Raw genomic sequence first — 24,457 nt, 5'->3', positions numbered from 1 at the left:
AAAATTTATAGAAAATCGAAAAAGGAAAAAGAAATAGTTGAGAACTTGTGGCAGGGTACGTGGATGCTGCTAATGGGGTTTCTCCGTCACGCGCTTCATCTGCCGCTAGGGTGTAATGGGTGTCCTGCCGTCTTGACCTCCAGTTGGAAACGGACACGATAATAATATTTACTATTTTAAGCACGAAAGACTTGGGCAATTTGATGTTCTTAAGAGAGCATGTCTGAGAAAACCAGAACATATGTGCAAGTCGATCTCTCAGATTTCGCTCAAATTTTGCAGGTAGGTTTGCTTTGGGGTGTAGATCGACATTCCAAAGCCCGCGCAAAATCTTTTGAAGGGAACTATGAAATTGGCATACCCCTCAATATTGGCCCAATATTGGCACGATTTATGTGTCTACAAACGAGCCACGGCACAGTGTACAAGAACAAGCTACGAACAAAACTCCATCAAGCCAACATTACCTCACCTTAGAAGAGTTCTTGGGGAAGCACCACTTAGCCACGCCAGCATCCCAGAAGACGAGGGCAATCATCCATGACGCCACAAATGATCGTCTTGAAAATAGCCAAATTACAAGCGCTGATAAAACAGCGAGCTACGTCCTCAGTTAGCAAACACTATTCACCTGCAGATAGTAGAACACCTCTTCTAGCACTGAGGACATGTCCCCCTTCATCCTTTTGGGGTTTTCTTGAAATAAACAATTTTGAATTTTTCCACTCGACCATTCTGAAATACGTCCAAACTCATACCTGCGCAGGAAAGCTCGCCCCTCCGCGACGTCTAGACAGCACTTTCTACTCCAACACCACTCCCAACGCTGCAGAACAAAGTGCATTGTTGACTCTGACAAGGAAAAGCAGCGGTGATCACTTGTCACTCCAAACGACAAGCTTCTCCTTGCGCCACCAACATTTTTAGTTGCAACAGTTGATGCAAAAGGGACTGAATTTTTGCGTTTTCTCAATCATGGTCTTAGACCATCCCACTATGCCTGGCTGCCTGATCCAAGAGGGTGGTGGCGTTCCTGCGGATGCGGAAAACTGGGCCTTTGGCCGAGTCTCACGCGAACCGTGAAATATTAAATACAAATAATCTACGTGGAGATGAAAGTTTCATAATAGCTATGAAAAGTATGAATGCCGCAGACATCACCACACAACATGACAATTTGATCAAGGTTTTGTTTTGTGTGTTTCCAAGATCGATTTTCAAGCTCCGATCATTAGTGGAAGTACGGAACTAAAGTGGTCAAGGGAAAAACAAAGGTTAAAAATCCAAAGAAGTGTGACACATGACGGGTAACTTGTGGTAAGTATTACAAAAAGTGAGAACTTAGATAAAGAGTAAGTGTGACAAATGGGCATGAACAGTGCAGAAATAACTCATGAACACGGGGTGCAAACTCACAAAAATAACCTAAGTTCTAAAACATGTTCTTTTTGCTTACACGAATCGGGCTTATGCGTAAGAATACAAACAGCTTCAAGGACCTTCAACATCTGGACATAACGAGCACGACACAGTACAGAGAAGTGGGAATCATCATACACACTCAAACAATCGGGACGAGATAACAAATGCAAGTACACAGCTGACTTCTTACGAATTTCACACTAATCAGCTACATCACCTTCCCTGCCACCTAACTCCTCCTCGTCCGTTTTATCACTATCACCACCAGCCGTCTCATCGTCATCCGTCTCGTCGTCATCCGCCGCCTCGTCATCACCCGCCTCGTCGTCATCTGTATCCTCGCCCTCATCCGCCTCTTCGTCATCTGTATCCTCGTCATTTGACCTGTTCTGCTGAATTATTTTTTTCCACACGTATAGCGTGAGGTTCTCGATCTATGCTTTTGCGGTAGCTCTATAAATTGCTTTATTTTTCCATTTTTCCATTATTCCCTGTACTTACCCATGATTAGAACAGAACGAAAACGTTCGGTTGCCAAATCGGCTTACTTCACTGTGTGGATTGCGTCGGTGCGGACACATTTTCTTTCAAACATTGGATACGCCTCCAATTTGTCCGTAATGAAAATAATTTTTTATATTCTTGTATGACTTGCACTACTACGATGCATGTACAGGTAGTATCACTGTTGCCAATCAGTGGCAAGTTGTAGTTGCTGTGTGGTCACCAGGAACAGAGCTGAGCATTGGCTCCGAAATACAAAACAAGCACAGTTCTGTATGCTTCACCCACAATGATTGTCCTGGCAAACCTGGCAAATCTGGCCAAACTGGATAACCAGATTCCAAATTATCTCAATTTCCTTCCGGCATTTGTAACAGATTCACTGTTACTACTAACACTAGGAATAGGATACACTTATCACCTGCTATCTTCACGCTGCTGCTGTTAGGTGTTATGTCCATCATTGCTTGTTCATGTATATAAGAATGCATTATGGCAAGGATCATGGCTTATTCCAAGAATGACTACTGAAGTTAGTTGGACTGTTACACTGGTAGCAAGAGGATGGTTTTTCTTTTCGTCATGTTCGGGCTATGCGCAGTGGCCGCATTAATCGCCTACGGTATATTCGAGATTCAGAAGCGTCTGAATCACCTTATCGCACTCGGTCAGTGCGATGGATCAGATCAAACGCCAAGACGTGCTCAAGCTCCCAGCGGAGAGAGGCCACGCATGCGCCATGTTAAGTCTCCGCCTGTGTTTCGTGGAGATACAAGAGAGTTCAAGGAGTGGGCCTTCGCCATCGAACTCGCCATGAAGTCCCTGCAGCTGGACAACGCGGAGGAGCGCTTGAGCTACGCGGCGAGTTTTCTGGAGGGCAACGCTCGTCTTTGGTTTATCGCCTCTCAGGAGGCAAGCACGCTGTTTTCCGACTGGCCAGACCTGAAGAGCAAGCTGGGAGAAGTGTACGGCCCGGTTTATGACAGGGAACAGGCGCGCATCGACTTATTCGCTCTTCACCAAGATGAGACTCTTGACGAATACATCAACAAATTTTCGCGGCTTAGCTTACAAGTTCCCGAGCTTGATGACCACTCCAGAGCTATCTTGTTCACGCGTGGGCTGGCTCAGGGCCTAAGCGGTGAGGTACTTAGGGAGCATCCGCAACATTTGGCCCAAGCCATACGAGCTGCGGTCTCAGCAGACCAGTCGATGCGGCTAGCCCAAGCAAGCTACGCCAAGGCAGTGCGCGCACCAGGGCATCAGAGGCGCCAGCCTGGACCCTGGTCAAGCCAACCAACACCATCCGGTGGGAGAGAAACCAGGGAGCCAGAGGGTCGTTCAAGGCTGTGTTTCACCTGCAGGAAACCCGGCCATATTGCCAGATTCTGTCCAGAAGGAGGGAGGAACGCCACAAGCAAGCCTTCTTTAAACGATGGACGCCAGTAAGGAAGGGAGTGCGACTACTGGCGAACACGAGAGCACCCAGGAATAGGCCACGAATCAAAGTTCAGAACAAATTCAGCCCCTTAGCAAATGAGGAACCACGCCTCGAGGAGACCGAAATTCAAGCCTCGCCTGTCAAGCATTCGTCACCTGATACTGTTGGCCGGCCTAATGAAGTAACCGCCAGCACAGGGAGCATTTCCGCCGACAACGAACACGACCTAATGCGCGTCCAGGGCAAGATAAATGGACGTCGCGTTACCATGCTACTGGATTCTGGGTCAACCCACGACTTCATTTCAACTGACCTTGTCAAGAAGCACAACATCTCCACAACAACCGGTAGCGACGTCCTGAACGTCACACTTGGTGATGGATCGGTCCGCTCACAGCCTATTACGAAAACGGACAGCTTGAAGACCGTAGTCGGCGACTTTAGCGAGCACCAACAGTTCCTAGTATTCCCTATGACGCGGTATGACGTGATCCTCGGCAAACCATGGCTGACCCGGACGAACCCACAGATCAATTTTCGTACCAATGAAATCAAGCTGGAGGGTGGATCCATCATCTGTCAACCGAGTGAAAGTGATGGCACGGACAAATCCAACCCACCGATCGAGACGTTTCTCATCTCAGGGAAGCAGGCTAGGCATGCAATGAGAGGTGGCGCAGAAGGAATCCTAGCGTATGTGACAGCAGATCCGGACGAGCCACAGACGGTGGATAGTCCGGGTAGGGAGGATCAGAAGGATTTCAAGGACCTGCTGAAGGAGTTCGGGGACGTCTTTCCCGATGAGCTTCCAAACAAGCTGCCACCCAGAAGAGGCGCAGATCACGAGATAAAAACGGAAGAAGGAGCTAAACCGCCATCTCGTAGAGCATATCGTTTACCAAAACCAGAGATGGATGAGCTTCAAGCTCAGCTCACCGAGCTGCTCCGTAGAGGATTCATCCAGCCCAGCAAATCCCCATACGGAGCCCCTGTGTTCTTCGTAAAGAAGGCGGATGGAACACTTCGAATGGTATGCGACTGGCGTGAGCTAAACCGCATAACCATTAAGAACAAGGCATGCCTACCGAATATTGACGACCTCTTTGATACCGTCCAAGGCAGTGCGTATTTCACCAAGCTAGATCTGAGGTCCGGTTACAATCAGATTCGAATAGAAGAAACAGATATTCCGAAGACAGCAATAAATACCCCATTCGGTCACTTTCAGTTCACAGTGATGGGTTTCGGCCTAACAAATGCCCCGGCAACATTCCAAACCTTGATGAACAGTGTCCTCCAGCCATACCTGCGTAAATTCGTTGTGGTGTTTCTAGACGATATCCTCATATTCAGCAAATCATGGGAGGAGCACCTCGATCATGTCAGAACCATCTTAAACGCCCTCAGGAGGAATGAGCTATATTGCAAACCGTCTAAATGTGAATTCGGCCGGACAGACGTTCTGTTTCTCGGGCACCGGATAGACGGCCAATGCATTTCTCCAGATCCAGAGAAGATCAAGGCCGTGCATAACTGGCCTGTCCCGACGACGGTCACGCACGTAAGACAGTTTCTGGGATTCGCTAATTACTTTCGAAGGTTCATTAACCATTTCTCGGCCATCTCCAAACCCCTGGAGGAACTGACAGGGAAACATGTGCGCTTCGAGTGGAATCAGACTCGACAGGAGGCATTTGAGCGATTGAAGTCTGCTCTGCTGGATGCACCAGTGTTGCGACTAGCAAACGTCAGTCAGGATTTCCGCGTTGAGACTGACGCAAGTGACTTTGCTGTGGCAGGAGTCTTAACGCAGCAAGCAGAGGACCAGTCCTGGCATCCTGTGGCTTACGTGAGCCGAAAGCTGTCTTCTGCCGAACGGAATTACACGGCCGCCGAGCGAGAAACTTTGGCTGTAGTGTACGCCCTGCAGTGCTGGCGAGTCTACCTATTTCGCCACTTTCAACTCTACACCGACAACATGGGAGTTGTCTACCTCAGGACCAAACCAAACTTAACCAAGAGAGAGGCTCGATGGATTGAGTTCCTGGCCGACTATGACTACACGGTACATCACAAGCCAGGGAAGTGTAACATAGCAGACCCGTTGTCACGTCGACCAGACTTGGAACTGAATGGAATCGAGTTCTCTCTGGATGTGAATCAAGGAATTGCGAATCAGATCTCAGCAGGGTATGATAGTGACCCAGAGCTTTCGCCAGTAATCAAGCGCCTGATGGCTTGCAGCGAAGACGCCATGCATGAGCGATACGTCTGGAACAGTGTGGACCGGCGGCTGTACCTAGTAACATCGGGCGATGCTCGCCTCTGCATTCCTCGCGGTCCGGTACGGCTGCAACTGCTCAAACAGAATCATGATTGCCTGACGGCCGGCCATCCGGGGAGAGACAGGACCTACCTGAAGCTGAGCAGATACTTCTATTGGCCAGGCATGAGAAGTACTGTGAAGGACTTCGTTACATCTTGCGACCGGTGCCAACGCGTAAAGGGTAGCCAGACCAAGGCAGGACTGTTGCAGTCCCTTCCAGTCCCCGAACAGCCCTGGACAGACATCAGCATGGATTTCATCATGGCACTGCCGCTGACCTGCCGAGGACATAGCGCCATTCTAACCTTTGTGGACCGTCTGACGAAGTATGTGCACCTGATCCCGACGACTGTTCATGTTGACTCTAAGGAGGCAGCCCGATTGTACGTGGATCATGTGTTTGCTGCCCATGGCTTGAGCAAAACGATAGTTTGTGATCGAGAACCGCGATTCACGTCGGCGTTCTTACAGGAGGTTTTCAGTATTCTTGGCGTGGAGCTAAAAATGAGCACGGCCAACCACCCGCAGACCGATGGCATGACTGAGCGTGTGAACCGTGTCATTGAGGATACGCTAAGAGCTTTCGTCAACCATAGGCAAAACAATTGGGATGAACTCCTATCGCTATGTGAGTTTGCGATCAACAATGCCGATCAAGCGTCAACAGGTAACACGCCATTTTTCCTCAACCATGGATGCCATCCAGTTACTCCCTCGAGCTTATTGACGAAGCAGAAAGCTGGAGCTGGCATGGACACGAATGGTCCGCTGTCATGGCTGGATGGCCGCGTAGAGGCGCTACGTGAGGCACAGGATGCCATCGTGGCGGCGCAGGCCCGGCAATCATTGTATGTGGATCGAGGACGGGTGGAGGACGCCCTGAAGGAGGGGGATGAGGTGTTGGTCTTCAGGGACTTCCTGCTGACGCCCGAGGAACGAGACAGGCCTTCACACAAATTAAGGCTCAAGTGGTATGGGCCGTTCAAGGTGCAGAAGAAAGTGGCCCCGAATGCGTACAGATTAGCTCTTCCAAGAATCATTCGGGCCCATCCAGTGTTCAATATTGCTGCCCTCAAGCTGTACCATGGCAATGAGATACCGGGCCGTACTCAGCCGGCACCTCCACCCCTAACCGATGCGGATGGCCATACGCGGTACATTGTCGAAAAGGTGTTGTCGCACAAGAAGAGAGGACGGCGCACGCAGTACCTAGTGAAATGGAAGGGCTACCGAGATGCCACCTGGGAGCCGGAGGAATACTTGATGGATGAAGCAGGAAACGCTATTATTCCGCTGAAAACCTACCTGGACCGTTTTTCATAAAATTGCTATTTAATTGGCAGCCACAGTTGTATTGCTAGTTTCTACGTGTTGCAATAGAAATGTAGCATTCTGCATGATTAGGATAGTGCTTCCCTGCCAGCCAGGCGTTATTTGCAGAGGACATGCACTGGATCTTGAGTTCATCAGTGTTGTGTTCGGCTACCATGCATTCCACATATCCATGCATGATCATTAGTTACCATAACTGTTCCTTCGAATTGGTACTGTTCTGACAGTTGAGAGGGGGGGGAATGGTGTAACAGATTCACTGTTACTACTAACACTAGGAATAGGATACACTTATCACCTGCTATTATCACGCTGCTGCTGTTAGGTGTTATGTCCATCATTGCTTGTTCATGTATATAAGAATGCATTATGGCAAGGATCATGGCTTATTCCAAGAATGACTACTGAAGTTAGTTGGACTGTTACAGCATTATCCGCCAGGTACCTCATGTATACCGACACTGATTCACCTTTAGCCACTGGAAGGTGTAATAAAAATAATAATATTAACTGGTTTGAGGGAAAGAGACAAACGGGAAAAGTCTGAAGCAAAAATTGACTGTCTCCACCAGGACTCGAACCAGGGACCCTCGCTTGTAGCCAACGATGCTCTAACCACTGAGCTATGGTGTAGTCGTCGTCCCAGCAGAGACCGTTCAAGGTTTTCTTCAGACTTCGAAACTCACACTTCCTGTGAATCCACACAGGAGGGTGGGACGCAAATAATAATAATAATAATTTCAAATTTGTACTTAAATAATCGACGCGGAGACAACAATTTTATAATAGCTATAAAGAGAACAAGTTATGCTGTCATCGCCACACTACAACGAAGTCATGAAGGTTAACAAAAATAGATTTTCTTGTCACAATCATCAGTGGAAAGCCGTGACTGAAGAATAACCATGCCAAATCAATAATTTATATACATTCAATAATGTGTTACAAGAACAAAACAAAGTGCTAAAAATAGAATGAGGGAAGGTGAGACAATAAAAGTAAAGTGAGAGCTAAGTGCAACAGGGGTGAGGAACTAATTGCAACGCTAGAACTGTGTAGTGAGACAAACAATCATGCTGTGCACCTACGAAAACAATCTTAACGCAACTACATGTTTCTTCTGCTTACAAAGATCAGGCTTATGCAAACGAATACAAACAGCCTCAAGTACTTTCAACTGACTAGCGAACCGTGCACGACAAAGAACAGAAAAACTAAAATCACCATACACCTGCAGACACTTAGGGTGAGACAACAGATGAAGAAAAACGGCAGACTTCTTACGATCACAATCACCATCCGATTCCTCACCGGTGAAGACACTGGGAACAGAAGATTTAGCAACAACAGGAACAACAACAATGAAAACAACAACAATGGTAACAAATTACCATCAAGATCAAAGGAGGAGTCAACGAACAGAGGTTCAGCAACGTGAAGCGAGCCTGGGACCGATCGGTGGTGATGAGGAGAATGACACGGAGTACGACACTGAGGACGAGTTGGAAGATGAGACGGGGGACGAGGTTGCGGTTGGTGGAGACGAGGAATCGGATGGTGATTATGATCGTAAGAAGTCTGCCGTTTTTCTTCATCTGTTGTCTCACCCTAAGTGTCTGCAGGTGTATGATGATTTTAGTTTTTCTGTTCTCTGTCGTGCACGGTACGCTAGTCAGTTGAAAGTACTGGAGGCTGTTTGTATTCGTTTGCATAAGCCTGATCTTTGTAAGCAGAAGAAACACTCAATCTGCGGACAGAACTGTTTCGTCCTTTGTGGACTCGTCAGCGCAGCACAGAGGAAATGAGGCCGAACCTGATAGCAATGGAAATAACAATTTCCAATCAGGTCCGAACGTACCTTGCCAGAGTGCTCAAACTGACAAGCCAGTGAGCTCTGCATAACGCAAACAGCAAAGGCACTACCCCACGCAAGAGTGCTCAACTGCTACAAGAGCTGGAGCGAAATACTCAATCTGCGGACAGAACTGTTTCGTCCGTTGTGGACTCGTCAGCGCAGCACAGAGGAAATGAGGCCGAACCTGATAGCAATGGAAATAAAAATTTCCAATCAGGTCCGAACGTACCTTGCCAGAGTGCTCAAACTGACAAGTTAGTGAGCTCTGCATAACGCATACAGCAAAGGCACTACCCCACGCAAGAGTGCTCAACTGCTACAAGAGCAGGAGCCAAATACTCAATCTGCGGACAGAACTGTTTCGTCCTTTGTGGACTCGTCAGCGCAGCACAGAGGAAATGAGGCCGAACCTGATACCAATGGAAATAAAAATTTCCAATCAGGTCCGAACGTAAACTGCCAGAGTGCTCAAACTGACAAGTCAGTGAGCTCTGCATAACGCAAACAGCAAAGGCACTACCCCACGCAAGAGTGCTCAACTGCTACAAGAGCAGGAGCGAAATACTCAATCTGCAAACAGAACCGTTTCGTCCTTTGTGGACTCGTCAGCGCAGCACAGAGGAAATGAGGCCGAACCTGATAGCAATGGAAATAAATATTTCCAATCAGGACCGAACGTACCCTGCCAGAGTGCTCAAACTCACAAGTCAGTGAGCTCTGCATAACGTAAACAGCAAAGGCACTACCCCACGCAAGAGTGCTCAACTGCTACAAGAGCAGGAGCGAAATACTCAATCTGCGGACAGAACTGTTTCGTCCTTTGTGGACTCGTCAGCGCAGCACAGAGGAAATGTGGCCGAAACTGATAGCAATGGAAATAAAATTTCCAATCAGGTCCGAACGTACCTTGCCAGAGTGCTCAAACTGACAAGTCAGTTGTTGTTGTTGTTGTTTTTTATTTGAATTCGCAATACCAAACGGGCAATAAGCCCAATTACATGGAAGCGAATAAAAGAATGCTAAGAATGAGGCATTGGGGTGGATGTTATTTCAAGTGGAAAATACTGATCCCGGGAGGTACTACAAATAGGTACAATGAAAATCTGAAAAGGCCATGGTACTGTCGTTTACCATGCTGGAAGCAGCTACATGTAGAAGGAAAAACAACAAGAACGACGTTTTATCTCATGTATTGGACAAACAGAGCTAACAGGAAAAGACCGTTCGTTATATGCCTATACATACTGTCCGTGTGTGTGGGGGGGGGGGGGGCATGTCACTGTTTCTCTTCTTTTAAAAACGTTTATGGCCTGAGAGTGTACGGGTACACGGCTGCTGCGAAATCGGCCACGGCTTTGCAGGAACGTACACTGGCTGGCAGAGTGTTCCACAGCGCAGGTCCACGGAAGAACGGTCGGCGAGTGCCTGTATTCGTCGTGGCCAGCGGGAGAATGAGCCCGGCGTTGGCTTGATGTCGAGTTGGGGCCGTGGTTGCGGGCTTCAGCTGCTTTGAAAGCGCTGTACTACATTGGCCGTTCAGGCCGCGCCAGATGAGATCGAGGAGTCGGTGGTGTTGTGTCTCCTCGATTTTCCGGAGGGATATTCTCTCCCTTTGGTGGCTTACCGAAGATGTGGGTGGTAGGCTGAACACAGCGCGGATGGCACGGTTCTGAAGACGTTGGAGTTTCCCTAGAGCGAAAGCTGAGAGGGACGTGCTATATGCCACACTTCCATATAATAGGTCGGGCATCACAACGGATTTTAGGTATTGGACCCTGGCCTTCTGGGAAAGGGATCGCCGGGCTCGCCACAATGCTCCGACTTTCCTGTTCACCTTCGCTGTAACATCGTGGATATGATGGTCCCAGGTCAGTTGCTCGGTGATGGTTAAACCCAAGTACTTGGCCGCAGTACAAGCAGGTAAGCGGGTCTGATGGCAATTTACAGCGATACTGGTTTGCGCATCCCTCCCACAGATGGACAGAACTTGACTTTTGCGTTCATTCAATATCAGGCCGCGGTTTTCGAGCCAGTCGGCCAGCGCAGTGACGGATGACGAGAGTCCCAGTGAAATAGTTGCCGTGTTGGAACCACTTTGGTACAGTGCAATATCGTCAGCAAATTGTATGCTAGGGGTCGGGTGAGCTACTGCAGCTACCGCTCGGGTGTATATATTGAACAAGATGGGCCCCAATACAGATCCCTGGGGTACTCCACTAGTGCATACTGTGATGTTGCTCAGTTCGCTACCGATGCGGACTTGTTGTGTCCGGTTTGTAAGGTAGCTAACGAGCCATTTCATCACCGTACCGCCAACTCCAATTTCAAAGCAGTCCTGGATCATAATTGCATGCCGCACTTTGTCGAAGGCCTTCGACATGTCAAGGAAGCACACTCCAGAGGAGTCCTTCTTGTCGCGAGCCATTTGCAGCTGATCAACCAGTAAGGCTAGTGCATCACCCGTCGAGTGCTGCCGGCGAAATGCAAACTGAGTTTCCGGGATAGCGTCGGTGTGGTCGAGGTGCCGTACAAGCTGCCGCTGGACCAGCTTTTCCAGCAACTTTGACAAAATCGGAAGTAGCGACACTGGCCTATAGTTTGTCGGCTGAGACGGATCCCCAGACTTGAACAGCGGGCTTACAGCCGCCAACTTGAAACCAGCAGGCACTGCACCAGATTTCAGTGACAGGTTGAAGAGTGTGGTGACAGATGGTGTGAGGACCTCGGCACCGGACTTCAGGAGGAATCCTGGGACACCGTCGCTGCCCGTTGCTTTCGCAGGGTTGACTTGACTTAGTAGACGGTAGATTACGGAACAAGAGGCTGGCTGGAACGTGTGCAGGCTATCCGATGGAAGTGGGCCGACGGGAGAGGCTAGGCATGATGGGCGCTTTGGATCCGTCACAATGTCATGAAACACGTTGGCTACCTCTTCGATGTTGCAGGTTGGTTCGGTTTTCTGCTTCCCGCGTCCGGTGACGGTATTGATGACTTTCCAAATCTGGCGGGGGTTTCTGGAATGTTCTTGGCATTGACGTGCGAAGTACTCATTCCTACAACGGCGATACATGTTCGTTGCCTGAGTTCGAACCTTCCGGTACTGCTGGTGGAGTTGAACATTTCCTTTGTCGGCCAGCCAAAGGCGATGATACCTTTTCTTCTTCTTGTCCAGCTGATAAATGTCGCGGTTTGACCAGGGCACAGGTTCTGCAGATTTCATTGCCCCTTGTACAAGCGGGGCATGTGTGTCCAACACAGTCATAAACCGATCGTGCCAGAGCTCCCAGTAAGTGTCGACATCGGCATCAGAGGGGAAGTCTTGCGCAAAGCAATATTTAAGGTCCTCGCGAAATAGCGGAATATCGATTTTGTGCAGCTTACGTGTTGGTGGAGCACGCACGCACTTCTTCGTCTGTACAGTAAAGGTCATAGTAGCACGGACGGTAAAGTGGTCACTTATGGTGGACGGAACAACCGTGCACGTTGACACTGAGTTCTCTGTAGAAAGGACTAAATCTATGGTGCTACCTTGGGGACAGAGAGGTGTAATCCTTGTCGGGGACAGCACGTGGTTTGTGAGGCTGTAAGCAGATGCGACATCTTCAAGGTGATGACGTTGCGCCATTCTCTGGCCTCGGAACATGTCCACATTGAAGTCTCCTACAACGGTCATTGATGTTGTCACCAGAGACGCTCTATGGAAGGCAGAGTCCAGGAGAGTCCAGTACGCGACAGGCTCCTGCGGGGGACGATATACACATCCGAACAGGTGCTTCTGGGACTTCGATCGCAGCAGTATCCAGACGGCTTCCACGCCGTCTAGGCGGAGATTTGGCTGTGGCGTGATGGGAAGTGATGATTTGTAGTAGATACATACACCACCTCCAGTCCTGTTTTCGCGGTCTCATCTGGTAAGGTTATAACCTGGGATTTGTACTTCTCCGTCAGAGATCGCGCTGTTTAGCCATGTTTCGGCTATACACAGGATGTCGTACTTGGGGATCAGTGCGGTTAGAGCATGGACCTTGAAGCGGAGACTGCATACGTTCATGAACCCTAAGGACAAGTGGGATGTGTCGTGGTTGGTACATGATCGCAGATTTCGGTTGCTCATTGGTATGAAAGATGATGCTAGGGGATTTAGTGATGTAGAGAAAAGGAAGAACTAATGTGTGTGAAATTTCCTATCATTTTCAATGTAATATACATGACTATTATTTTTGTTGAATGAGGATACATTATGTAGCAATGGTGTACGTACGTTCGAGGTTGGGGCTTGTTAGCGACTGCAGGTGTCGTTAGCCGCCTGGCTGTGCCTGCGGGCGTTAGCGGCTCCCTGCCTGGCTCCCTGAATAATGTTGTCGGCTAGAACCTCGTAATGTGATCCTGTCCGGTGCAGAACACTACTCAAGGTATCATCCAGGAGCTCACAATTTGCAGCTTGGTTACCTGGTCTCTGGTCGGCCGTTTGTTGACTCTTCTTTTTCGGCCTACGGGCTGGTGTGAAGCCATCACTGTCGTCATCTTCTTGTGCCGTATCATCTGTAGGAGTGTGCTCAGCCCTGGACTTGCCACGCACGGCGGGGGTTGTCTGACCTGCCCTGGGCTTGAGCTCACTGGAGTTCAAGTCTACCGTAGCGTTGTTATGCTCAATAGGTTCAACTGTTGACGTACCATTGCTATCCTCAACAGGTGCTGTTGATGTTTTGGTCAGTTCTTTTTGTATCACAGTGGTCTCACGGGATGTCTGGCGGCGTGGGCAGCTACGGGATTTGTGACCCGGCTGGTGACACTCCCAGCATGTCGATTCTTGTCCCTCGTGCCAAAGGCGCAATCTTGTTTTCATTTCTGGTACAACTAGCGTGCTGGGGATTGACCTCAGGGGCGTACCGAGTATGAACCGTCTCCCGCTCTCAACCATCACATCCACCCCCTCTGCAAGGCGGACTTTCTGCCGTGATGGTCCATGGACAATTTTCATAAATGGTTCTAGCATGGTGACCAAAGTGGCATCCTCGAGGACAAAGGGGCACCCAATTACATGTAGCCGGACAACATCATCACCATAAAAGGGACGTACCTGCACAGCAATGTTTCTGACGGTCAAGCCCTCCGACAGCAGCCTTTGGAGACACTCTTCCTTATCCAGAGTTACTACGCAATGTCCCCGGATACGATCAAAATTAACCTGCTTGATGCAGTCAGGGCTCCTTATTTGGGCTGCCAAAGCATCAAGGTAGGGCCGGAAAGACTCTCGGCCGTAGCCATCTACCGGAAAGGAACAGTAATGGTACATGTCAGCAGCACTGCTCGATCTGACCAAGGATGGATCAGAGCACCAAAATTCCAAACCGACTTCAAAAGCTCCAAAAAATGGGGGGGGGGGTCAGTGAGCTCTGCATAACGCAAACAGCAAAGGCACTACCCCACGCAAGAGTGCTCAACTGCTACAAGAGCAGGAGCGAAATGCTAAATCTGCGGACAGAACTGTTTCGTCCTTTGTGGACTCGTCAGCGCAGCACAGAGGAAATGAGGCCAAACCTGATAGCAATGGAAATAAAAATTTCCAATCAGGTCCGAACGTACCTTGCCAGAGTGCTCAAACTGACAAGTCAGTGAGCTCTGCATAACGCTAACAGCAAAGGCACTACCCCACGCAAGAGTGCTCAACTACTACAAGAGCAGGAGCGGAATACTCAATCTGCCGACAGAACTGTTTCGTCCTTTGTGGATTCGTCAGCGCAGCACAGAGGAAATGAGGCCGAACCTGATAGCAATGGAAATAAAAATCAGAAGAAACATGTAGTTGCGTTAAGATTGTTTTCGTAGGTGCACAGAATGATTGTTTGTCTCACTACACAGTTCTGGCGTTGCAATTAGTTCCTCACCCCTGTTGCACTTAGCTCTCACTTTACTTCTATTGTCTCACCTTCCATCATTCTATTTTTAGCACTTTGTTTTTTTCTTGTAACACATTATTGAATGTATATAAATTATTGATTTGACATGGTTATTCTTCAGTCACGGCTTTCCACTGATGATTGTGACAAGAAAATCGATTTTGGTAAACCTTCATGACTTTGTTGTAGTGTGGCGATGACAGCAGAATTTGTTCTCTTTATAGCTTATATAAAATTTGTACTTACCGGAGAATTTCAAAGTTGTTAGGAAAATAGAGGCCACATGCCACGTACTGCTCTTTTCTCGCCGAAACTCAACACTTGCAAGCCAGGTATGAAAGAAAGAAAAAATCATCAGTCACACCACCGGGACTTGAACCAGGGGCCTTGCTATTCGCAAGCAATGCTCTAGCCAACCCAGCTCCAGTATGACTCTTATCCACAGTGATGGTAAATCTATCCTTCTGCGATCAATTCATTTCTGGCTTGCATCATGCTGGCAACTCCCACCAATCAAGAGGGCCCTGGGACATTCGCTTGATATCCTGGGGAGCGCATCAAACTATGTCCACTGCGGGATAATACAAATTGCAATTTCAAATTTGGACTTCACGGAGAATTTCAAAGTTTTTAGGAAATTAGAGACCACGTGCCACGTACTGCTTTTTCTCTCCGAAGCTCAACACTTGCAAGCCAGATATGAAAGAAAGAAAAAATCATCAGTCACACCACCGGGACTCCAAGCAGGGGCCTTGCTATTCGCTACCAATGACCTAACCAACTGAGCTACAGAATGACTCTTATCCACAGTGATGGTAAATCTAACCTTCTTCGATCAATTCATATCTGGCTTGCATTATGCTGGAAACTGACATCAATCAAGAGGGCCCTCCGCCATTCGCTTGATATCATGGGGAGCGCATCAAACTATGTCCAAAGCGAGCAAATACAAATTGCAATTTCAAATGTGGACTTCACGGAGAATTTTTCACTGATGATTTTTTCTTTCTTTCATATCTGACTTGCAAGTGTTGAGTTTCGTAGAGAAAAGAGCAGTACGTGGCATGTAGCCTCTAATTTCCTAACAACTTTGAAATTCTCCGTGAAGTCCAAATTTGAAATTGCAATTTGTATTTGCTCGCAGTGGACATAGTTTGATGCGCTCCCCATGATATCAAGCGAATGGCCCAGGGCCCTCTTGATTGGTCCGAGTTGCCAGCATGATGCAAGCCAGATACGAATTGATCGAAGACGGATAGATTTACCATCACCGTGGATAAGAGTCATACTGTAGCTCAGTTGGTTAGAGCATTGCTCGCGAATAGCAAGGCCCCTGGTTCGATTCCCGGTGGTGTGCTCTTTTGTACTCTATATTCTAGTCTTCTACCTCTTCTCCCCTATGAACATTCTGTCTCATTTTCCATATTTAGTTAGGAGACTCCCTTCGATAGGCATCTGTCTGCCTCTGGAGGATCCGTGAAATTAAAATCAAGAAATCAATGATGGGGCGTTGATGGATCTGCCGCCTGAGGTCTCCGCAGCACGGCCAGAAACACGCTGTTATAAAGGTATCATTCGCAAAGGGAAAAACCATGTATGTACATGTAGATGTATTGTTCAGTGGCATTCTGTGCGTGCTTCACTGTATTCTGTGCGTGCTTCACTGTGTTCTCTGCTTTATAGCGCCCTCAGGCGTAGCTGTCAACTCAACGGACACTGGAATATATGCACGCATATTGCAGCCACAGATACTACGAGATTGGGTACCAGAATTCTGCTTTGTGTACGACAAAAATGACACTGTGGCTAAACCAACTGTAGTTTGTAACAATAACGAGTCAATCGTGTTGTCCGGCCTGGAAACCAATACTATGTACAGGGTCAGAGCATTCTTCAAAACTACGATCGGACACAATAGTAGCATGTCCCCTGTAGTCAGCATTGGAACAGTGCCTAAAGGTAGGGGATATCATTACATCAAACACCGACCACGAACAGGGGTGAAGAATTTTTTGAGATTCGTATTGTACCTCGCACATTCCTTTTTGCAGGGTCTCTTTCCCCAAATGACGTTCCTATGTCAATTGCATGATTCTCAGGTCAAGCATTGCTGAATCAGGTAAGGGATTAGTTACCCGTGTGCCCAATTCATTTGGTTGATGGTGCAGTGATCAAAGGGAAGAAGTTAAGAAGAGAAAAAAACATTTCTTCTCAATTATCCCATGGGAGATTTCCTTCTCCACAAAAATGCATTGGAATATTAACAGGCCTTTTTAATGCAGACCGCAAATACTATGTAACGTATGAACAATTTACGGATACATACGTGATCTGAATATGTTTTTATTAGCGCCAACATCGCCTGACAATTACGTCCTCTCAAGTACTACCATCACTGTTTTTATAGGCCGAACAGAAGGCAACAACCTTCCCATACTCCAGTATTGTGTGTACGGAAGGCCTGCAAATGATATGTCAGGGAATATGACAACGATACCAGTGTGCAACGCGTCTGAAAATGTTACCTTGATTGGCCTGGCTCCAGGCATGACCTATAATGTCACCACCTATGTAAGCAATGCCTATGGAGACAGTGCTCAATCGACCTCCACTCGCATCACCACGTTGCATCAAGGTTGGCACATTTGTTGCACATGTGTAGCCTCGAGTTGGCATGAATTTCACCCCTCAATAGATGGTGGAACGTTTCGTTCGAATCGTTCAAAACCCAAGAACGTTACCGATTCTCCTCCTTCATACGTCTTGCTGTTCTCATATATCAATTGAGTTAACTTCTCTTTATGATTCTACCTGTAACAGATTGGATTTTATGGTTACTCTATAACACGTTATGTTCGGTGGAACTGTATTTTCGGTATATCCGTTAGGGGAATCTGGCTACTAAAAAGGTACTAGAATAGTCACTGTATGTAAAGAAAATGTTGGTCACCTACATCTACATTTCACCAGAAAACGATATGGTTCCTCGCAACAAAAATACTTATAAGATTATATGTTGTCCAGAATCTGTTCTTGGTGATGTTTTCCCTTTTTTCATAGCACCAACAACTGATCAAGTCGACGCAACCAGTGGCTACCAAGCTAGCGCAAGCGGCTCCAAATCTGCAGCGATAATTGCGGGAGGGTCTGGCGCAGGACTGCTGGTGCTGGCTGTGACGGTTTTCCTGCTATGGAAATTAAAGTTGACACCCGCGAAACCTGATCCTGGTACGTAACGTCCAAATTTGGAGCTTCTGAATAGTAATAGGGTTCCTTTTCCTTCTTTTCTGGAAAAAAGCGAAATTGATACATTCAGAGGTTTCAAAACTTTACCAAATGGTACTACAACATTCATCTTACAATTCCAAGAGTGATGTTCTGGACACGTTTCTTAGAAATACTTTACAATCGAAAAATAATAACGTTACCGCTTCAGTCTGGCCTCTCTAACTCGAAATTCCTGTGTGGAACAATAATACATGCATTCCTACAGGCCTCAGTGCATTGTGCATCATGGGCAGATACCATCATAAACTTTATAATACATCATCGATCATGAAAATAATGTCTCGCGATATATTGCTTAAATAGATTTTTGGTTGGAGGAAAGCAAATCAGCACACGAAGAACAGAAGCCATATTATTATTTCGACTAGGCCTTTCATTCCATTACTCTTCAGGTCGAATCCAATGATGATTGACAAGGTAGTAAGCAAGTCCTCATAACCGACACTTTTGACGAGCAAGGCATTGACAATAATAGCACTTTAAAAATAGCGCTAGTGGCGCCAACAGCATATTTAGCGGTCAGAGCATAGACCAAATAGCACTTTAAAGATAGCGCTAGTGGCGCCAAGTACACAGTGAGTCAATGAATATTACCAGTATCAGACAACAGTGGGGACTACGGTACTACAATGTCAAAACAGTGACAACTTTCGCACATACTTCTTTTGCACGCACAGTTCAGGCTTCAGCTTGGCAATGTACATTGCCTCCAGCACAGCAAGGTGGGATTTGTTGCGCGCACTCGCTTGAATGGTAAAGTGAGAGTGGGTGCCACTAGCGCTATTTTTCAAGTGCTATTTTTGTCAATGCTCTGCCCGCCAAAAGTGCCGGTTATAAGTACTTGCTTAGTACCTTGTCAATCATCATTGTATTCGACCTGAAGAGTAATGGAATGAAAGGCCTAGTCGAAAACATTATATGGCTTCTGTGCTTCGTGTGCTGATATATTGTTTACCGCTGGCAACTTGGCATCATGTGTGCTTGTAGAACTCAATCACACACTTATACATTCGGAAATGTGCATGATTTTCAGAAAGTTGAGGTTAACCGTACAACGGGAGTGAAAACATGCAACTCTATTTGCATTACTGAAAGGTGACACAAAGTTCATAGTTGGTATCTCATCCACGTATCCATCGTTCTGACAATAATTATTATGTTTTCGTCTTTCAGTGCTGACTACCTGCCAACTGGACGTAAGAACTCAATCTGTTCCCCATGATGATGAACTTGATTTGGTTCAGAACACGTGCACTAGTATGGAAACCAATGAAGCGTACGAGAGCTGGATCCTGGCTAGGAATGATGCATATGGCTGTGTGAATTTGCGCGAGAATGATGTTCTTCGTGCCGGATGCGGAGCTGGGCGTGCAGAGGAAGGGGGACCGGCCACAGAAGAAGAGCATACTTATCTCAGCATCCAATAACGCCAAATGTTTTTCACAGCTCAGGAATGTTTAATTTTGACCGAATGATACATATCCTCAACGAAATGCAAATGATACAGTAGCATTTAGCTCTGTTGTTGAGCCAACAGTAATATGTAAAGAGAAAAAGGACCTTTAAGTTACTAGCTATGACTAACAGTCCACAAAGGTACAGAGATAATATAAAGCCAGGTGAAGTGTCAGATCAGTGTCATGTCGTTAAATGTCTCAATATACTTGTCAGTCTTGTGGTGTGCTGTCTCACTATCTGATGTTATAATTATTAACTCCTTACCTTGGTGGACAGTTAATTATAACTAGTAACTTATACAGCCTTTTTTCTCTTTGCACAAAACTGTATCATGGTATACTTTTTCATGGCAAGCACGCGAAATGTTGCAGTCTTTCTGAGTTTTTTCTTCATATCTCACTGCCTCTAACTCCAGTAGCGCATGCATTTATCACTGATATACTCTCAAATATTCATTGCAGCTCTTGTGTCCTGATGTCACGCATCAGTATGGATATCATTTGTAACTTTCACAAGTAAGTTCAGTGCTAAACCGTTCGGAGCGAGGTTTTTGAAGTAATTTGCTATACATGTATGTTGACGGTGATTCGTAACCGAATCTCAATATCTTTATCACCGGAAGAATTACCATTGACATTATATATCCCACCTGTGCATTTAATCCCTGTCAGTAAATCCATTGCATAGCAGCAAATTGCAGCTCGTTCGTTATAAACTTGCAGCAGGTGTATATTTTTTGCTTATTTTTATGATTCAAAAGTCGCTAGAATTTTATTCACACTTTGTTTCTTTTTGGTAGCACTTCTCTCTAAATTTCGTATGCATAATCAGTATATCCGTTCACTGTGGTTATGGATTGTTTTATAAACATGTGCATAACAGTAGTGGTACTAGTGACGTGGATGGTATGAATATTGAGAACGTGTTCGGGGTACTTCTCTCTGGTTTCCTCGGCCCTTATCTGACCCAGCTAGTGTTACCAAATTCCTATGTATAGTATCGGAGTTTTGTACTCAGGAAAATGTGAGGACCACTTTCCTAGGGAGCATGTGTCTTGCATCAACAACTCCTACGAAATATCACTGGCCCAGAGCTGTATGTGAGAAGTGCGAGTCTTCTTTGCCCACCATTCAAAATGGAGATTGTTTCGGCTTTGAGTTATCAGGATCATTTCCAGGTATGCATGCATTATCCATCAGCACTCGGTCGAAGGCTGGAGATTGGCACCCATCCGACTAGCATCCAGCAGGCAAATGTGGCGACATGATACGGATATTCAATAATGATTGTAGGTAAACAACAGAGAACCACACAAACCTTTAATTTTAATTTTAATTATTTTTATATTTCACGATGTCGTGACGCCAAGACGATTGATAAGTGTGATAAAAATGGTAGCGGTGATCACTTGTCACTCCAAACCACAACACCAAAAGGATGATGGGGGACATTTCCTCAGTGCTAGAAGAGGTGTTTTTCTATCTCTCGGTGTATAGTGTTTGCTGATTGAGGACGTAGCTCGCTGTTTTATCAGCGCTTGTAATTTGGCTATTTTCAAGACGATCATTTGTGGCGTCAAGGGATTATTGCCCTCGTCTTCTGGGATGCTAGCGTGGCTAAGTAGTGCTGCCCCAAGAACTCTTCTAAGGTGAGGTAATGTTGGCTTGATGGAGCTTGTTCTTCTACGCTGTGCCGTGGCAAGTTTGTAAACCCTTACATCGTGCCCATAGTGGGCCAATATGGAGGGGCATGCCAATACAATGGTTCGCTTCAAACGATTTTGCGCGGGCTTTGAAATGTCGATCTACATCCCAAAGCAAGCCTACCTGCAAAATTTGAGCGAAATCTGAGAGATCTCCTTGCACATGTGTTCTGCTTTTCGCAGACATGCTCTCTTAAGAGAGCATGTCTGAGAATACCAAAGTATGTGTGCAAGTGGATCTCTCCGATTTCGCTCAAAATTTGCAGGTATGTTCCCTTTGGGGTGTGAATCGATTGTGCAAAGCCCTTGAAAGGTTTGTGAAGGGAACCTTGAAACTTGCATACCGCTCAAAAATGGCCGAAATATCACATTATTTATGGGTCTAGAAACGAGTCACGCCCCAGCGTATACGAACAAGCTATGAACAAAACTCCATCAAGCCAACATTGCCTCACCTTAGAAGAGTTGCTGCAGCAGTACCGCTTAGCCACGCCAGCATCCCAGAAGACGAGGTCCATCACCCCCTGACGCCACAAATGATTGTCTTGAAAATAGCCAATTTACAAGCGCTGGCAAAACAGCCAGCTACGTCCTCAATTCGCCAGAACTATACACCGGCAGATAGTAGAACACCTCTTCTAGCGCTGAGGACATGTCCCCCATCTTCCTTTTGGGGTATTCTTGAAATAAACTTTTTTGAATTTTTCCACTCGACCATGCTGAAATACGGCCAAAGTCATACCTGCGCAGGAAAGCTCGCCCCTCCACGACGTCTCCTCAGCAATTTCTACTCCAACACTACTCCCAAGGCCGCATCACAAAGTGTAGTGTTGACTCTGACAAGGAAAAGCAGCGGTGATCACTTGTCACTCCAAACGACAAGCTTCTCCTTGCGCCACCAATAATTTTTTGTGCGACTGTTGATGCAAAAGTGACTGAAGGCCCGAGCGTAGTTTTTCAATTTTATTGCAAGATGCACGGTTAAATCACGTGCCTTGTGACGCAAGAATGCCAAGTCGCGTGGCCCACGGCTCACGAGATTTCAGAGTCACCTTTGTCAAGTGCGATATTTAGTAGATCTACTCGCCTTGAACGCCCGTTGGTCTGGAATAGAAGTGATCACCTACGAACCGGAACTTTCCCTGACCATGTAGGGCGAAGACCTGTGAAATGATAATGAAATCACATTCTTTATGACGTTGGAAATCTCTCATGCAGTTTACGCGACAAGTGCGTGCAGCCAGTGCTGCTCGCGAGCCATGCGCGCGCCAGTCAACACAAAGGGATCGAGCTAGCCGCTTTTGTCGAGCATCGACATGAAAACAAGGGACTTTTACTGTTGGACTATGTTCGGGATTGCAGGAGGTAAATTACAAGTGAAAGACGAATAAGGCCGCGGTCACACATGCGCTTTTTTTGTCGGTTCCGCCAAAGAGTAGCTTACGCTTCCGCCGTTGCCGTTGCCGAGGCCGTTGCCTCATCTCAGATAAACTTGCAGGGAACGGCTATTCTGCAGAACACATCATCAAAGCGCGAGCCCGAAGAAGAAACACAAGTAAACAAACAAAAGGGAAACAACTGGTATTTAGAATACCGTACATCTCCGACAAGGTTAACGGCCAAGTACGACAGGCACTTAAGAAAAACGGCATAACGGCACGCCTCGTTAACCCTCGACCCCCAACCATCCAAGAACTCACGAAGAAAAAAAAGGAGAACCGGAAAAATGCAGAATGCGCGAATGCCCTATGTTCAGGAAGAAATGCACCTGCAGATTTGCCGTGTACGAAGCTACATGCCACCTTTGTCACGAGAGATACGTCGGCTCGACTGGGAGGCAAGTGCACACCCGGGCCCAAGAGCACACAAATGCTGCAAAATCTCATGACAAGAAGTCTGCATTCAGTGTGCACTACGCTAGGGAACACCCGAACGCCACCCCAGAGATTATGTACGAGATTGCTCAGTTCACGGAGAGGGATAAGCTGAGGCTCCGGATCCGTGAGGCATATGCCATTCGCGACAAGAAACCAACTATCAACAGAAGAAAAGAAGATATGGGAACTGGATTCTTGGCATAACTTGCCTACCACCATCCACTATCTGCCAACCCATCCAAAAATGATCGCAATAGAAGAAGAACACCCGCACCCGGTGCTCTCCCCCCCCCCCCCCCAACACACTACACTACCAAAAAGCTTGCAAACGCACACGCATACACACACACACCTCTTTGTATATACTGCTGCTATTGCTGATATTATATATATCACTAGATGAATCACCTCCTGTTTTAGTCACACCCACCACCTCAAAATATTCCTGCACCCCTTGCCTATAGCGCACACCTTCTGTCACATCTTCCTTCCACGCATACCAATACTCACTACCTTACTCTTTTTCGCACGCACACACCCACACACACACACACCTCTTGCCAATTCTACCCACCACATACACCAACACCTATTGCTGATCCACACCCTACCTAGACTCTCTCCCACATTTATCAACCCGACACTTCCATTACGCCACTCCACCTTCTACGCACACCAACACCTTCTACCAACCTACACTTCTACCCGAAGGGTGTACCCCTTCCCACCTGTATCGACCCGCACCTAACCTTCACCATTAACTTAGATACATGTATTTCCCACCTTCACCTTCTCACCTCACCTCATCTCACCACCATCACTCCCTATTAACCCGTGCCACCACCCAAAGCCCTCCATTCTTTATCCACTGACGATGTTGTTCAGAACAACGAAACGTCTGGAGAAGTATCGTAAAAATTTCTATCGTTATTAAATGTTATCAAATATACCACTCTTTGGTCTAGAAAGAATACTTTTTGATACTAACCATTTTATCTTATACTAGAGTCATCTTGAGAAAACCTCCACAGACAGAGGGGTGCTAGAAAACAGTTTTCTACATTTAGGAACCCTTGGGGCTGCGTCGCAACAGCCGGTATGGAATAACATAAAGCGTAAGTGTCGGTGTGTAAAGAAAAAATCATTGAACTATCGTTTGATTGATTAATTGATTGATTATATTTGGATTCCCGAGACCAAAGGAGCCGGAGTGCTCAATAACAGGGCAGCGAATGGTTGAGTTGTGCCATGTGACAATGTAGTGTGTGCGTAGGGTGGTGATGGTGGTGGGGAGGGGGGGGGGCTGCAGAGGCCCAAGACAATGTAAGGCCGGGGATGGGAGGAGAGAAGGC

General features: G+C 47.0%; 1 protein-coding gene across 2 annotated transcripts in view; it reads left to right on the top strand.

The window, feature by feature from the left end:
• Positions 1-20,410, top strand: part of LOC135825878 (uncharacterized) — a 54,080-nt gene extending 33,670 nt beyond the window's left edge. Inside the window, exons 4-7 of one of the 2 annotated variants that reach the window (XM_065338516.1) lie at positions 16,464-16,739; positions 17,188-17,415; positions 17,841-18,008; positions 19,242-20,410. In XM_065338516.1, coding sequence (XP_065194588.1) covers positions 16,464-16,739; positions 17,188-17,415; positions 17,841-18,008; positions 19,242-19,495 — 926 coding nt within the window. In that variant the 3' untranslated portion in view covers positions 19,496-20,410. Of the gene's footprint in view, positions 1-16,463; positions 16,740-17,130; positions 17,416-17,840; positions 18,009-19,241 lie in introns of both variants that reach the window. The other variant, XM_065338515.1, reaches the window with a different exon arrangement.
• The last annotated feature ends 4,047 nt before the right edge of the window (positions 20,411-24,457 follow it).

Source organism: Sycon ciliatum, chromosome 10 (genome assembly GCF_964019385.1).
Source record: "Sycon ciliatum chromosome 10, ocSycCili1.1, whole genome shotgun sequence".
Classification (NCBI taxonomy): domain Eukaryota; kingdom Metazoa; phylum Porifera; class Calcarea; order Leucosolenida; family Sycettidae; genus Sycon; species Sycon ciliatum.
Note: the sequence above shows the minus strand (reverse complement) of the source record. Positions and strands in the feature narration are given on the sequence as shown.